Below are 14,374 nucleotides of genomic sequence, written 5' to 3'. Positions count from 1 at the left end.
ACTGGTCTAGTGAGGATGGCCTTCGTCTTGGAATAATTGCAAATGCCATGTCTGTAAACAGATATGAGCCAATCCTGAGATACCTGCACTTTGTGGATAACTTGACTTACCAGCCAGCAAACACAGATAGGCTCTTCAAAATAAGACCATTTCTAAGTGCACTTCAGGAGACATTCAAGGCAGCAGCAGACCCTGAAGAATTTCAGTCAGTTGATGAGCAGATCATTCCTTTCAAAGGCCTACTGTCCATCAAACAATACATACCAAAAAAGCCCAAACCCTGGGGAGTGAAAGTGTGGGTGAGGGCAGGAACCTCAGGCTATATGAATAGATTCGAAGTGTACCAAGGCTCTGCAAGTAGTGGTCGCATCAGTGGATTGGGAATGGCTGGAGATGTGGTGATGCGTCTTTGTGATGACATAAAACACAAAAATCACAAGGTGTTTTTTGATAACTTCTTCTGCAGCATTCCACTCATCGAGGCCTTGAAAGACCAAGGCATCTATGGCACAGGTACATGCAGAGTAAACAGGCTGAAGGGAGCAAATCAGAAACTCAAGAGTGAAAAACAACTGAAAGAAATGGGCAGAGGAGCTTGCTGTGTTGTCAGCAATAATGCAAACATCACTGTCACACGTTGGCTCGACAGTTTAGTCGTCCACATGGTCTCGTCCTGTGCTGGCCAGTCCCCTGAAGATGTTGCCAACAGATGGGTCAAGAAGGAAAAAACGATGATGATGGTCCAAAAACCCTTCTCTGTGGCCCTTTACAATCAACACATGGGTGGGGTTGATCTTGTTGACCAATGTCTGGCAATGTACCCCCACAGACGTCGAAACAAGAGGTGGTACATCCAAGTGTTTTTTCATTTTTTGGATGTGACCATTGTAAATGCCTGGCGCCTCTACCTGATGTCTGGTTTGGAAAAGATGAGACTCCTCCTCTTCAAAGCTTCTGTGGCTCGTGCACTGATAAATAGTGGCACCCTCCAGCAAAGAAAAAGAGGAAGACCCAGTGGGACCCCACAACCCGTGAAGCGGAGAGCAGTCACCAAAGTAGCCCGTGAGGTCAGGTTTGCCACAGGATATCACTGGCCCAAACTCACCGAGGTGAAAAATGCAAATAGATGCCATGATGCTGCATGCACACGGAAGACCAAATACATCTGCATGCAATGCTGTGTGCCACTGTGCCCTGGATGCTTTGCGAACTTTCATACAGCCTAGGTGTGATGAACATAGAAGTGTTCGGAGATGCAGGGACTGAAATATCAGTTTGTGTTAATGTATTGTCATGCTAATATAAGGGCTTGGTAATACTGTCCTTCCTTATAGAACTGTGGAGACTCACAGTAATGTTTCTCCTGTTGGGGATGGTTTGACACATTTAGGTGTAAGATTCACGGCTATGAGTGTCATTGGTTTTCTTATTCAGGCCTAAACATTGCGCCTATACAATGTTGAAATTTCCCAAAAAATGTTGAAATGTTTTTCAAAGCATAAAAAGAAACAAGGGTTTGTATATTCACAATAGAACACAAGTTAATTAATTTTTACAGTAAGTTCACAATGTTTTATGTTGAGTGCTCAGGCGTATGTAGTCCACTGGATTGGACATGTCTGTAACTTTATGAAAAAATCATATTTTTGGAAAAAAAAAAGTTGAACATTTTTTTCATGTCCTGAGAAGAATAAAAACACTTCAGAAAAAAATATTGACCAAGGCTTTCATAATTCAGGCATCAGAGGGTTAATGTATGTTAATGTGTTTTCTTTATTTTTCTCTTAATCAGAAGGACAAGATGAGGTGGACTCCTCAGGTGGTGAGGGTAGTCTTGGAAGGCGGAGGAAGAAGGCTGATCCTGAGACCTGGAAGATAAATGTCCAGAAAAGGAGGAGAATGAGGGGTCAATCCTATCTCGGAAAGAGAGATAAAGAGCCTGCATTTAAGGAGGCAAGGCATATGGGGATGCCCTGCCAATCTGCAGCCTGCCAAAGGTCCTCTAAACTGCACTGCAGACAAGTTGTTGAGTCAAAAAGGGAGAAGATTTTTAAATACTTTTGGGAGAAATTAGACTGGAAGGAGAGGAACATTTTTGTCCAATCTTTAGTGGAGGTAAGCAGTGTGAAGCGGCGGCGGACAGGAGCAGATGAGTCCAGGAGGTCAGCATCCATTTTTTGTAATCTTGTTGTGGATGGTAGAAGACTTCTAGTGTGTCAACGCATGTTCCTGTCAACATCGGGAATAAAGCAGTGGTGTTTTTTGAAGTGGGTGGGGAGAAGAGGGAAGAGTCCTGAGCAGACTGAAAGGGTTAATGTGAGAGTGAGGGCAGGGACAGAAGAGAAAGAGTTCTTGAAGACCTTCCTTCTGGACCTGCCAAAAGTCCCCTCACACTACTGTAGGTCCTCCTCCACAAAGATGTACCTGGAACCTGTTTTCAAGTCCGTCAGCCACCTCCACACACAGTACAAGCGCTCTTGTGCAGAACAAGGTTTACAGCCTCTGTCAAGACAAGTTTTTTCCACTTTTTTTCATGACTTGAATCTTTCTCTTTTTCATCCAAAAAAAGATCAGTGTGATACCTGTTGCGCATTTAAGGCTGGGAACCTGGACGCTGCCACATGGGAGGAGCATGTCATTAAAAAGGACATTGCACGAGCAATGAAGCAGAGGGACAAAGATGAGGCAGGTGAGAAGACCTTGTTGGTGTGCATGGATCTTCAAGGGCTCCTGCTCTGCCCTAAGCTGCAAGCCTCCGCCCTCTATTACAAGACCAAGCTCAGTGTCCATAACTTCACCATCTTTGACATGATATCACACAGTGCAACAAATTACCTGTGGCATGAGGGTGAAGCTGGTCTTTCTGCTAACGAGTTTGCTTCATGTGTGGTGCATTATCTTGAAGCCCACCCATTGTATGATGAGTACATCCTGTGGAGCGATGGATGCGGCTACCAGAACCGAAACCTGCTGTTAAGCAATGCCCTCCTCAGGTTTGCTACGGAAAAGAAGAAGCCAGTGACACAGAAATACCTCGAAAGAGGCCACACCCAAATGGAGTGTGATTCTGTGCATAGTGTCATAGAAAGAAAACTGAGGCACAGAGCAATCTGCATACCAGCTGACAGTGCGTTCAGACCAAATGCGATGGACGCGATGCCATCGCCCGTAACGCGAGCATCGCGTCGTTTGACACATTTGTCACATTTTTCACCATCGCTTCATCACGCAATGACGCAATCCACCTCCCGCTATTTCCTTCACTTCCCACTGTTCTCGTCAACCATGGCTGAGTTAACTACCATAGCTGCGCTTTATCTGTTGTGGACGTATTTGGATCCGAAACCCAAACGCCGCCGCGTCTGGGTTCATGAGATCCTCCGCAGACGCTCACAGCTGGGTGAATACCATCACCTCCTCCAGGAGCTGCGTCTGGATGACGGCCGTTTCCAGCGGTACTTTAGGCTGACGGTGGCCCAGTTTGAGGACCTCTTGGCCCGGGTAGGTGCGAGGATCTCCCGCATTGACACCAACTACAGGCGCTCCATCCCAGCTGCGGAGCGCCTGTCCATCTGTCTCCGGTTAGTTTCTTAATTAATTTCTTTATGAAAATGAACTAAATACATAGAAGAAATTAAAGTGTTTCTGATTAAAACAAACTGTTGATTTCCCCCCCGGTTTTTATGGTTTGATTTTAGTATTCTCTGTTTTCAAAGCACTTTGCAATTTTCTGGAACATGAACAAACCCCAATACAAAAATATATAGAAAAAGATCAACATAGATAATCAAAAAGTATGAAAACAAAACAAATTAATGACTTCTGTCTCTTCAAAAAGTATAGACTTGAGTCCTACCCCTTCTAATTCCTTATACTGTATAATAATAATAATAATAATAATAATAATAATAATAATGATAGTAGTCGTGTATAATTGTATATTATTTTTGTGTTAAAGATATCTAGCTACAGGTGACAGCTTCAGGACCATTGCTGACAGCTTCCGCGTGGGAGTCTCCACTGTCTCCAAAATAGTGGAAGAAGTGGTCAGCGCTATTTGGGACTGCCTGGTGGATGACTTCATGCCTGTGCCAACAACAGATGAGTGGAGGTCCATTGCTGGGAGGTTTGAGGAGCGGTGGAACTTCCCTCTCTGCTGCGGAGCAGTTGATGGCAAGCATGTGGTGCTGAAGGCCCCAGACAACTCGGGCTCTCAGTTCTACAACTATAAGGGAACTCACTCTATAGTTCTCTTGGCGGTTGTAGATGCTGAGTACCGGTTCCGGGTTGTTGATGTCGGAGGCTATGGGAGGAGCAGTGATGGCGGCATTCTGGCCAGCTCAGCCTTCGGTCAAGCACTGAGATCTGGCACCCTCCTGCTGACCGGCCCCTACCAGGAGCTGAGGACCGAGGACCACAGCCACATGTTTTTGTTGCAGATGAGGCCTTTCCCCTGCGCAGAAACATGATGAGGCCTTTCCCCGGGCGCCTTCTTCCCAGAGAACATCGGGTCTTCAATTACCGTTTGTCCAGAGCACGGATGGTTGTTGAGGGCGCCTTTGGAATCCTGGCGTCACAGTGGAGGTTGTACCGGTGTGCTGTGGAGGTCCAGCCAGAAGTCGCAGAGAGGTGTGTGAAGGCAACCTGATTTCTCCACAACTTCCTGCGATGTACAACTCCAGCTGCAGCTGCAGTGGTGGGGAGCGTCCCAGGTGAGGTGGAGCCTCTGCCAGGACTGGGAAGACTTGCATCCAACAATGCAGCAAGAGAGGCCATCAGGGTGCGGGAGACCTTCACCTCCTACTTCACCAGCGAAGGAAAGGTCCCCTGGCAAGATAACATCTAGTGCACAAGCACCCCAAAACGGCTCTTTTAAGAGCCACCAAAACGGCTCTTTTAAGAGCCACCTACAATTCCAACAGAGCAAAAGTCCTGAAATATCAAAATATAATTTTAAGTGCCATTTTTGTTGTTGTAATAAACTATGTTCTCATAATTAAAAAAAAAATTTAAACTGATTTGAATGTTATATTGACATCTGTACATTATCAACTAGAAAAAGTGGGACAGAACAAAAAGGTAAGGTAGGTAAGTATATTTTTATTATACAACATGTCAAATGTATACACACCATATGTAAACAAAAACAAAAAAAAAAAAATAAGAAAAAAACCCCCAGAAAACCCAGGGAGGTTACCTCGCGCCTCAGCTCCGGGGGTCATGACATTTTCTGGTTCCTTTCCTGAAGAGGTTGTCACCCAATAAGCTAATCAGCTACAGGTTCCAGATTGAGGATGTATGTGCCCGCTTCATAAATAATTCTGTGGATTTCAAATTTAACATATTCTTTTTGTTGGGGTGGCAACCTCTTCAGGGAAGGAAGCAGGCTGTTGAGGAACTGAGCATCCTCACATGCTGGTGGAGGAGGTGGAGGTGCTGCCTGTTGCCTCTCGAGGGAATGGATGAGGAGCTCCTCTATCCTCATCCTCCTGCTCTCATCCTTCTCCCTGCCTCTCTTCCGGCACCTCCAGCCAGCTGAAAATTGAAAAACATTACTTGTTAAAACACAAACATAGGAATCAAAAGTGTCAGGCAATGAAAAGGATAAACTTGATTCTGCTTATGTTAGGTTAAGGTTAAGCTAAGGCAGCTTGTGGTGGGAGGAAAGGCAGGGAGAGCAGGCCAGCTTAATGGGAGGAGTGGATGGTAGACTGGTATGTACATACCGTTGGCAGATCTGCCTTCTCCTGAGGGGCCAGCAGCAGGACCTCTGGCAGCAGCAGGAGGGCCATCAGCAGCAGAGTTGGGAGTGGCAGGAGGAGGAGCACTGTCACTCTGCTCATCTGAGGACTGATCTGTGGTTGTGATATACATACATAACTTCCTATATATTCTTTTTTTTAATTTAAAATATATATGTGAATGATTTAGGTCATTCCAGTTTATGACAGTGTTCAACATTTTGCTATACATACCTCTGTGAAAATCACAATATAATTTTCAAGTATCACCAATTTATAACATTTTCTACTCTAAATATGATGCAAGGTGTTTTATAATCCTCCAGGGTGTATTGGGGGAATATACATTGTTGTGTGTCATGTACTAGTCAACCAACCTCTGTGCTCAACCTCGACTGATGATGGCCCTGCTGCTGCTGCCTCATCTTCTCTGTCTTCTCCCTCGAACAACATGCTTTCCTCTGCGGCCCCGTCTTCCTCGACCCCCCGAGCCATATTGCCACTCGTTTCCCGGGGTGTAATGAAGGGGTCGAGGAAAGACAGGACCGCAGAGTACTTCCACTTTCTGACTTGCCCTGCTGCTGACCCACTCCTTTTCTCTATCTCCTTCTTCCTCTCCCTGAGGTACGTGTCCCGGAGGCTCTTCCATTTCCTCCGGCAAACTTCCACTAACTGAAGCGATGGCCGCGATGGATGCGTCATTGCGTCGCTCGTATCGGCCGAAAAGCGTCGCCCGACGCGCCATCCCGTGTCATCGCGTCATTTACATTGACTTTGTATGGAAAGTTGTGGCGTTCATCGCGTCTGGTCTGAACACACCGTGAGTATATACGTGGTGCTCGCGCCAATCCCAGGCCATACGAGGTGAGCAGAGGCGATTGCTCTAAGACTGCAAGGGAAGCTCAGCTTCCCCTAAAATGTCACCCAAAAAAGCCTTCATCTTTTGTTCAGAATCAGCTACTTATCACAGGTAACCGGCGCAACTTCCTTCTCATTCATCCCTGCAGCGCCACAGCGCTTTCCACAGTCGGACGCTCAGCTTCTACTGACTTCAGTGGGGAAGCGTAGAGCGGGTTGTTCCACTGCAGCGTAACTAGACGCTCATTGGATAAATGCTGGGTTTTGTCCTGCCCATCGGACGCTCAGCGTCTCTGGGGGTCTAAGGGGCAGTGGGCTGGCCCGGACGCTCGGCTTCTGCATGATGATTGGATGAGCTGTCTGAGGCGGAATCCTTTTTTGATTGACAGCTAAATGAGCGAATCAGCGATCTTGAAGAATAAACATCCACCGGAGCATTTTCCAAGTTTTTCATTCTGTTGTTCTGAACTGATCCGGAGACTTTACCGATCCCCAGCGATTGTGTCTTTGTTAAAAACGACTAGAGTTGTGTTTGGCTACTCTGTTCTGTCACTCTGCGGTTTCTTTCCCCAACGAGCAGCGGCAGCTGTGGAGCTTCTCCCCCCATCACGATCACTCACACTGACAGGCGGTCACACTTCACAGTAGCCTAAAAATGAGCTTCCCCTCCTTGAAAGACCAGCAGCCGCCACTGGAGGTGAGGTACGTCAACCATGCTTTCTTCAAGGACTTCAAGCAGGTGAACCTCTGCAAGTCTATCCGACCAGGACAAACTGCAGGCGATCCTACAGTGCATGACCTCCGAGCAATCAGGTATTTTATCATACACAAGTCCATATTTCCAATTTTGAATGAAAATATTTTAACAGAAGAAGAGGTTGAAAGTGGACGAGTTTTGAAGAGGATTTGAGGATTTTCACATTTGCTTCCATATTACTATTATTTTTGAAAAAGCTTAATATTTGAAAAACTTGAAAAGCTAAAATGCTGAACAGTACATGGTTGAAAGAGCTTAAAAGTCTGAACATTTTGATAGTTGAACGGTTTCTATAGCTGAACGTATGCTGAAGCAGTAGTAAAATGAAATTTGAAAAATTCCTCATAAGGATGAATGAGAAAACACCTCCCAAACACCTGCAGGTCTAGACAAAACTGTAATGGTTATGGCCAAAATATGTATACAGTGAGTAACAGGAGACATTGCTGAACCTATGATGTGTTTTTTTATTTCTGTAGAGTGAAAAATGAGGGCACAAGAGCGAGAGACAAAACCGGTACCGTCTGCTCTCCTCCAGAAATTTAGGCTCAAAGTTAACACTGCGGCTTATGGGGGAGCTGCTGGAGTGCTTGTCGCTCGAGGGCTTCTACAGCCAAAAGTTGAAGTCCTACATCTGAGATAAGAACATCATATGAAAGCCAACAAGATTTCCTACATTTCTATGTATATATTGTCTATGTGAAATAAAAGATGTGGGACCCAAATCAAGCTGAAGAGAATTTTTTCTAAAGTTCTTGCAGCTGCTCTCCACTCTAGCGATGATGTCACGCACTCTAGCTCACGCAATACACACCCATTATAAACCCAGAAGAGGAGCTAAAAATCCTTCAAACTAAAACTGTGATGATTTCTTCGAAGAGAAAAGATGTGATTTCAACATGTTCAAGCATCCAGAATTATAACCACGTTAATAACGTTTGTAAGAAACCAAACTGTTTGTAAATCCGTCAAGGTTTCAGCGAGATAAGAGTATTAGCGTTTGTGCAGATCACTGACTTTACCTCAGGTTACCTCAGGTTCCACAGATCCAGCCAGAAAGCTAACCTGTACCAAGATGGCCGACCTGTGATGACGTTCTAGACTCCGCCGTAAGACATCTAGGTTGCGTCCGAAATTCCATACTATACACTACATACTCAATATGTGTACTATCGTTCAACATACTTTTGAGTGAATAACAGTAGTATGCATCTTTTCCGACGCACTGCTTAGTGCGGAAGTGACGCACTTCCTGAGACCCTTGCCGGTTGGATTGGAGACGCTTAATCGTGGTAACCCGTGCAAATCTCACCTCTACCGGCAATCTGCAATACTACTTTAATACGTCTAATACTAATAATATTTGATATGCATCCAATAATAAATGCGAACCGCAGGCGAATTCGTTCTGTAACTCGCAGGCATCTTAGTCACCAGATAATCATGACATTTCTGGAAAAGGTAAGCAACTAACGTTAACGTTACTCCAACGGATTTTAACCTTAACTGTTAGCAGCAAGTTTATGTGTAATTAAATGGTTAAGTTTATTAAATCTATACAGTATACTGTGTGTGTGTTTGTGTGTGTGTGTACTGTAACTTAACGTTATATATATACTGTAAGTTATATACAGTCAGTGGCCACTTTATTTGGTAACGTTAACTGTTGCACGTTACAATCTAATCCAGTTCAATACAACAGCCCTGCTATAAACTCTACGAGGTTTATAATGTTTTGGTGACATTGTCAGAAATGTATAAATACAACTAACAGTTATATGTTTATTACTAAGGTCACAGTTAAAGGCGCTGTTGTACTGTACCTCTGTAATAATATAATATAACGTTTATATAATGCAGTCCCGTGCAACAACATCACTATGACCTCAATGCTAAAACATGTTATGTAACACCTCTGACAATTAACAAACAATTAATGTTAAGGCATCATAAAAGTAGACTTTACAGCAGAGCAACTGTATTAAATTGCATTAGATTGTTCAGGTGTACCTCATAAAGTGGCCACTATATTACATACACACAAAAAACTTTGTATTGAACATCTTGTATATGTAACTGACATGACATTAAACTGGCATTAGGCTATTTAAATGTATAGTTGAGTAACTGATGCAGGCTAATGTAATTAATCCTGAAACTTCCTACTTGTACTTTTTGAGCCAGCTTGTGTTTAAGTGAAAAGATTGTTAACAAAATGATATATTAAGAAACATGTTTTATGCTTTTGTGTATAATGACAAACATACACAGTTTCTTTTAATCCTTTAATTTGTTCATGTTATAGCATGTGAGCACCAGGACGGACTGCCAGCTGAACACAACAGTGCCTATCATAAGGCAGTATTTGGATGACACAGTTGACCTGCGCCCCAACCTGCGTCTGTCTCGTCTGTCGATTGCTGCCTTAACTGCTGCCCTTCACTTTGATGTAGCCCATGGCTGGGCTAAGGACATTGAAGTGCTGGTATTTGTCTACTGGTTGGCTCATGCTGCATCATATAGGTTTGTCTCCACTGCCTTTGACATCCCGAGGTCCACAATACACAATATCCTGCACAAGACAAGCAGGGCAGTCATCGGGATCCTGGGGCGAACAATCCACTTCCTGAGAGGTGACCAGCTGGAAGAAGTGGGGGCTGGATTCAGTCACCTGGCTGGATGTCCCCCATTCAGTGTCGTGGTTGGGGCAGTTGATGGCTGCCACGTAAGAATAAAGCCACCAGCTGCCGATGCCCAGTGTTATTTCAACAGGAAGCTGTTTCCATCCATCTGTGACAAAATGTAGGTGAAATGAGCGAGTTTCGCGGCAGATAATTCCTATATAGAAGCTCCATTGCCGTGGCCCCGGTGCGCTGCGGTCATGATCGGCTGGATCTAAATAACGTCCGAAGGACTCTGAGCTGCACTACAATTGTCTGTGTGAGTATACGAGCATACTTACACCTATAAATAAGGTCCAGGTGTCAAAAAACCGGAGTTCCCCTTTAAGTTCAAGATTATTGGTGAATTTAAAACATCTTTAATAAATATCTACAATATACAAAATAATGACAAAAACTATACACAAAAACTATAATCAAAACTATTTTGAACTGATTAAACTATTGTATTATCTATTTCTAATTAAAAGTTCCATCAATTTTAGGAAACGCTCCTCTCTCTCTTTTGTCTCCCTCTCTCTTCTTTCCTCTCTTTCGATTTTCTCCCTCTCTCTACTTTCCTCTCTCTCAATTTTCTCCCTCTCTCTTCTTTCCTCTCTCTCAATTTTCTCCATCTCTCGTCTTTCTTCTCTTTCTTCCACCTCTCTCAGCTGTCTAACTTCTCTCTCTTGTGCCTCTCTTTCTCGCTCTTCCTGTCTCTCCTCAACCTCCCTCAAGTATTGCAGGACATCTGCCCTACTCCGTTTCCTCACCGGAGTGTCTTCCTCCTGCCTGCTCTCGGTGTTGGAGGGTGGTGAGGATACAGCAGCATCTGGACTGGCTGAGGCAATAAGGACAGGTGGTGTAATGGACGGCCTGCCGCCTATTGCCCCATCCATGGCATCATACCACTTCCATGATGCTGCTGTAGCCTCACCACTCTCGATACTAATCCCTGACTGGAGACATTTCAAGTCCTACAAAACATGACAGCAAAAATATCAACCATTAAAATGAGCTTTTTTAGAACTTACTGTTGTGACAACTGTTTGACCAACGTACTTTATATTTTTGCTTAAGGTTTTCCCATTTCTTCTTGACCCAGGCAGGGCTCAGCACTCCCTGCAGGCCAGATTCTTTTACAAATGTTCTAAAGCAAACACAATTATGTTCACAATTAATACAGCAGAGTTTTTCAGATGCAAACGTTTTATGGTGTTTAATCAAGAATACACATTAAAGAGCAGGGTGCCTGTAGGGTCCACCAAGTCAAATTTAAGACCTTTTATGACCATTTACACTGCAATTTATGTCCTACTTAATGCATAGAAGGGTCAATTTACTCAAAACCTCTCATGGCCGCATTTCGTTTGCCTGTAAACAGGCTGCCGTTGGCTGCTCGCCAGTGGATGAGCTTTTTTGTCAGCTCATCTGTCCCTGGGGAATCAATCAAATAAATTTAGCAATAAGCAAAGGAAGAGAGCGATAACCTACTAACGTTAAGTAACGTCCCCTATCCCCTCTCATTTCATTTAACGTTAACACATAACGTTACTAACGGTAGTCGTTTAATTAACGTTAGCTCCTTAATTAACGTTAGCTCCTTAATTAACTCAGTTAACATTACAACCACAACAATGTCATCATAAGTGAAACCTTATACTTAAAGTATCATACGTATATCTTACACTTAAATTGAAGCTTTATAATGGACGTTTCAGAGCTAGTTTGGTAGCTGTCCTCCATTTGGAAACATTGGTCTAGATCAGGGGTATTCTCTGTGCTCAAGAATATACTCATTCAGCTCAAGCCGGTAGCTCGTTCAGCTCCAAGCCGGTGTGACAGTTTAACTGGTGTTCATTTTAACTGGCGAGGGTCCCAGATGTGCTGGAGGTGTGGTTAGAGAATCCCGTCTCGAGAGGGGTCCTCGGCCCTGTCCGCTAACCAGGAAAAACAGTCCGATCACCCTGCACAGCGATCCAAGTCATGTATATGTATATTAATGTTGACGTGGCTTGAACACTACTATTCCACACGGAGGTCTGCGACCTGCAAGCCACTTCACAACGAGCGCCACAGAGCGCACAGTGACAGTATAGGTGACTGTGTCGATGCCTGTCCAAAAAAACGCAACTGGCAATAAATCGTCCAAAAGTGCATGTTGTCGGTCTCATATCTGTGTCGTGAATGTCTGTACTTACATACAGCTGGTGGGTGGAACAATCTGAGGCATTTGTTCACTCCGAGCGGCTCGAGAGCAGCGTGGAGAGCGCTGTTAACTGTGGCGTTGAGTGCGCAGCGTCCAGGTCAACTTGTGACACTTCGTATCATCGAGTATTTCTTTCATTCCACACTCCGTTCAAATGGTCACTTAAAGCCATCGGTCCCAGCGGTATACATCGTTATTAAGCTGGCGCCAAGTCGATGTGAAAACTGTGTACTCTGTCATACAGCCTGCTCGTCAAACAGTCTGCAGAGTATGTTGACATCCAGCCCGAGCTCAGCGTGAGGTCGGTCAGCTGTGGCAGAGCGTGAGACGTCCAGATCAATCTGTGATACAAACACCTGTATCGACCGTCGATCGTGGTTCATAGCAAAGTCCAGGCATGTACTGTATCTCACACTGCTCAAAGTGTTAAGATGAATATCAGAAGGGAGAGGATGACTGCTTGCCAGGAGTTAGGGCACGTGTCAGCAACCTTTACTATCAAAATAGACGTTTCGTCCCGTCTGGTGCTGCAAAACACATAACGTAACGCAGCCCAGAAAGTGTAAGGAATATCAATAGGCCCAAATGAGCATTCATATTTTCACATGAGGTGGCAACTCTGCAGGGGGCTACTTCTGCTTACAGTATAAGGTTCTTGAACTTTGCATGTCCATTTCAATGATGCCATGGTTTGGTGCATTTATGAAATAAAAGAACTAACCTACCATTAATAGAAATACAGTAGCAATACAGACCTATATATGAAGACCTACTTAAGTCCTCCCTGTATTTGTGAAAATTTGATAAATAAAACACATAGCGGCAGGCTAGATTTAAAAACAGTAAAACACAGAACAGTTTAATTTTATTTTAGTCCATTTCACTGTTAGTTAATCCTTTTTTTATTCTCAGCCACATACAGTGATCAACCCTCAGGCTTGAGCATAAAACACAATGATATCAACTCAGGATCATTCAATTAATCACAACTCGACAGAACAGAGACAATCTTGTGTGTATGCTGCACACGTTTATTGGCAATAATGAACCTTATTTCTGGCCATTGCAGCCTGTACAAAAATAGGCCCCCTCAGACAAGGGACGACCAACACACGTCGAATGAAACCACATGCTGCATGTGGTACACTCAATCTAGAAGGGAAACAGAAAAACAGATGTCAGATTTTGGCGAACAGGTAAGCGTCACAGTAAGAGAAGAGGTGTACAATGAATAAAGTAGTCTAACAATGAGTGCACATCAATACGGTGTATCAATACTCAAGACATTGTGACAAGGTGTGCTGGATTCTGTGTTTAAATCCTAGCTTGGGTCAGTCCTGTCAGTGTGGCGTCAGTGTTGTCATTGTGCTCTTCTGCAAGGTCCACAGACATGTATTCCACACATCTCAATCACATCCAACACAAATCAACACAATGCCATCCAAAGGACACACACCAGTTACTTGTTGGGCAGTTAGGGAAGGACATTGGTTGGTCATCACTCACAGGTGGACAGAGTACTCCATCTGTAGGGAGAATCACAGGCTGTTGTAAAATGGCAACCCATGCACAGGTGTAGAAACTGAAACCATTACAGGGGTGGTAGCCTTTAAAACTCAGACACACATCACATCCTTGTGGGTTTTGAAGTAGGTTGGAGTTAGTCAGCAAGCAAGCAAGCGAGAGAGAGACAGAGAAAGATATATAGATATAGAGAGATATATAGATATAGATAGATATAGAGAGATATATAGATATAGAGAGATATATAGATATAGATAGATATAGAGAGATAGATAGATATAGATATAGAGAGATAGATATAGAGAGATATAGTATAGATAGATATAGCTAGATAGCTAGATAGATAGCTAGATAGATAAAATGGATCCAAAAGTAGTGCAGGAGGTGTTGGACCTGAAGCTCCGTGGTCAGTATCCTGACGGACTGACATCCAACGAGTGTTACATTATCAGACGAAGGGCGGACACCTTCAGGATGAAGGGTAAGGATGCATGCTTTATCAACCCTAGAACAGAACGATCATCTGCTACGGTTCAACTCCCTACAAAACTAACACTATACCATTGAATCATCAGATGGAGCGCTGCATTACATTTGCAGGAGACGGAAAGACGGCTCTGAGCAC

General features: G+C 44.0%; 1 protein-coding gene across 1 annotated transcript; it reads left to right on the top strand.

The window, feature by feature from the left end:
- Positions 1-3,285: 3,285 nt before the first annotated feature.
- On the top strand, positions 3,286-4,469 carry LOC311252808 (uncharacterized protein; the record flags this gene model as incomplete). The annotated part of the gene is made up of 2 exons (XM_084346345.1): positions 3,286-3,581; positions 3,959-4,469. The coding sequence occupies 2 exons, from the start codon at positions 3,286-3,288 to the stop codon at positions 4,467-4,469; spliced, it is 807 nt and encodes a 268-aa protein (XP_084202471.1).
- Positions 4,470-14,374: the final 9,905 nt, after the last annotated feature.

This window comes from Pagrus pagrus (assembly GCF_965226575.1).
Source record: "Pagrus pagrus genome assembly, chromosome: 23".
Lineage (NCBI taxonomy): Eukaryota > Metazoa > Chordata > Actinopteri > Spariformes > Sparidae > Pagrus > Pagrus pagrus.
Note: the sequence above shows the minus strand (reverse complement) of the source record. Positions and strands in the feature narration are given on the sequence as shown.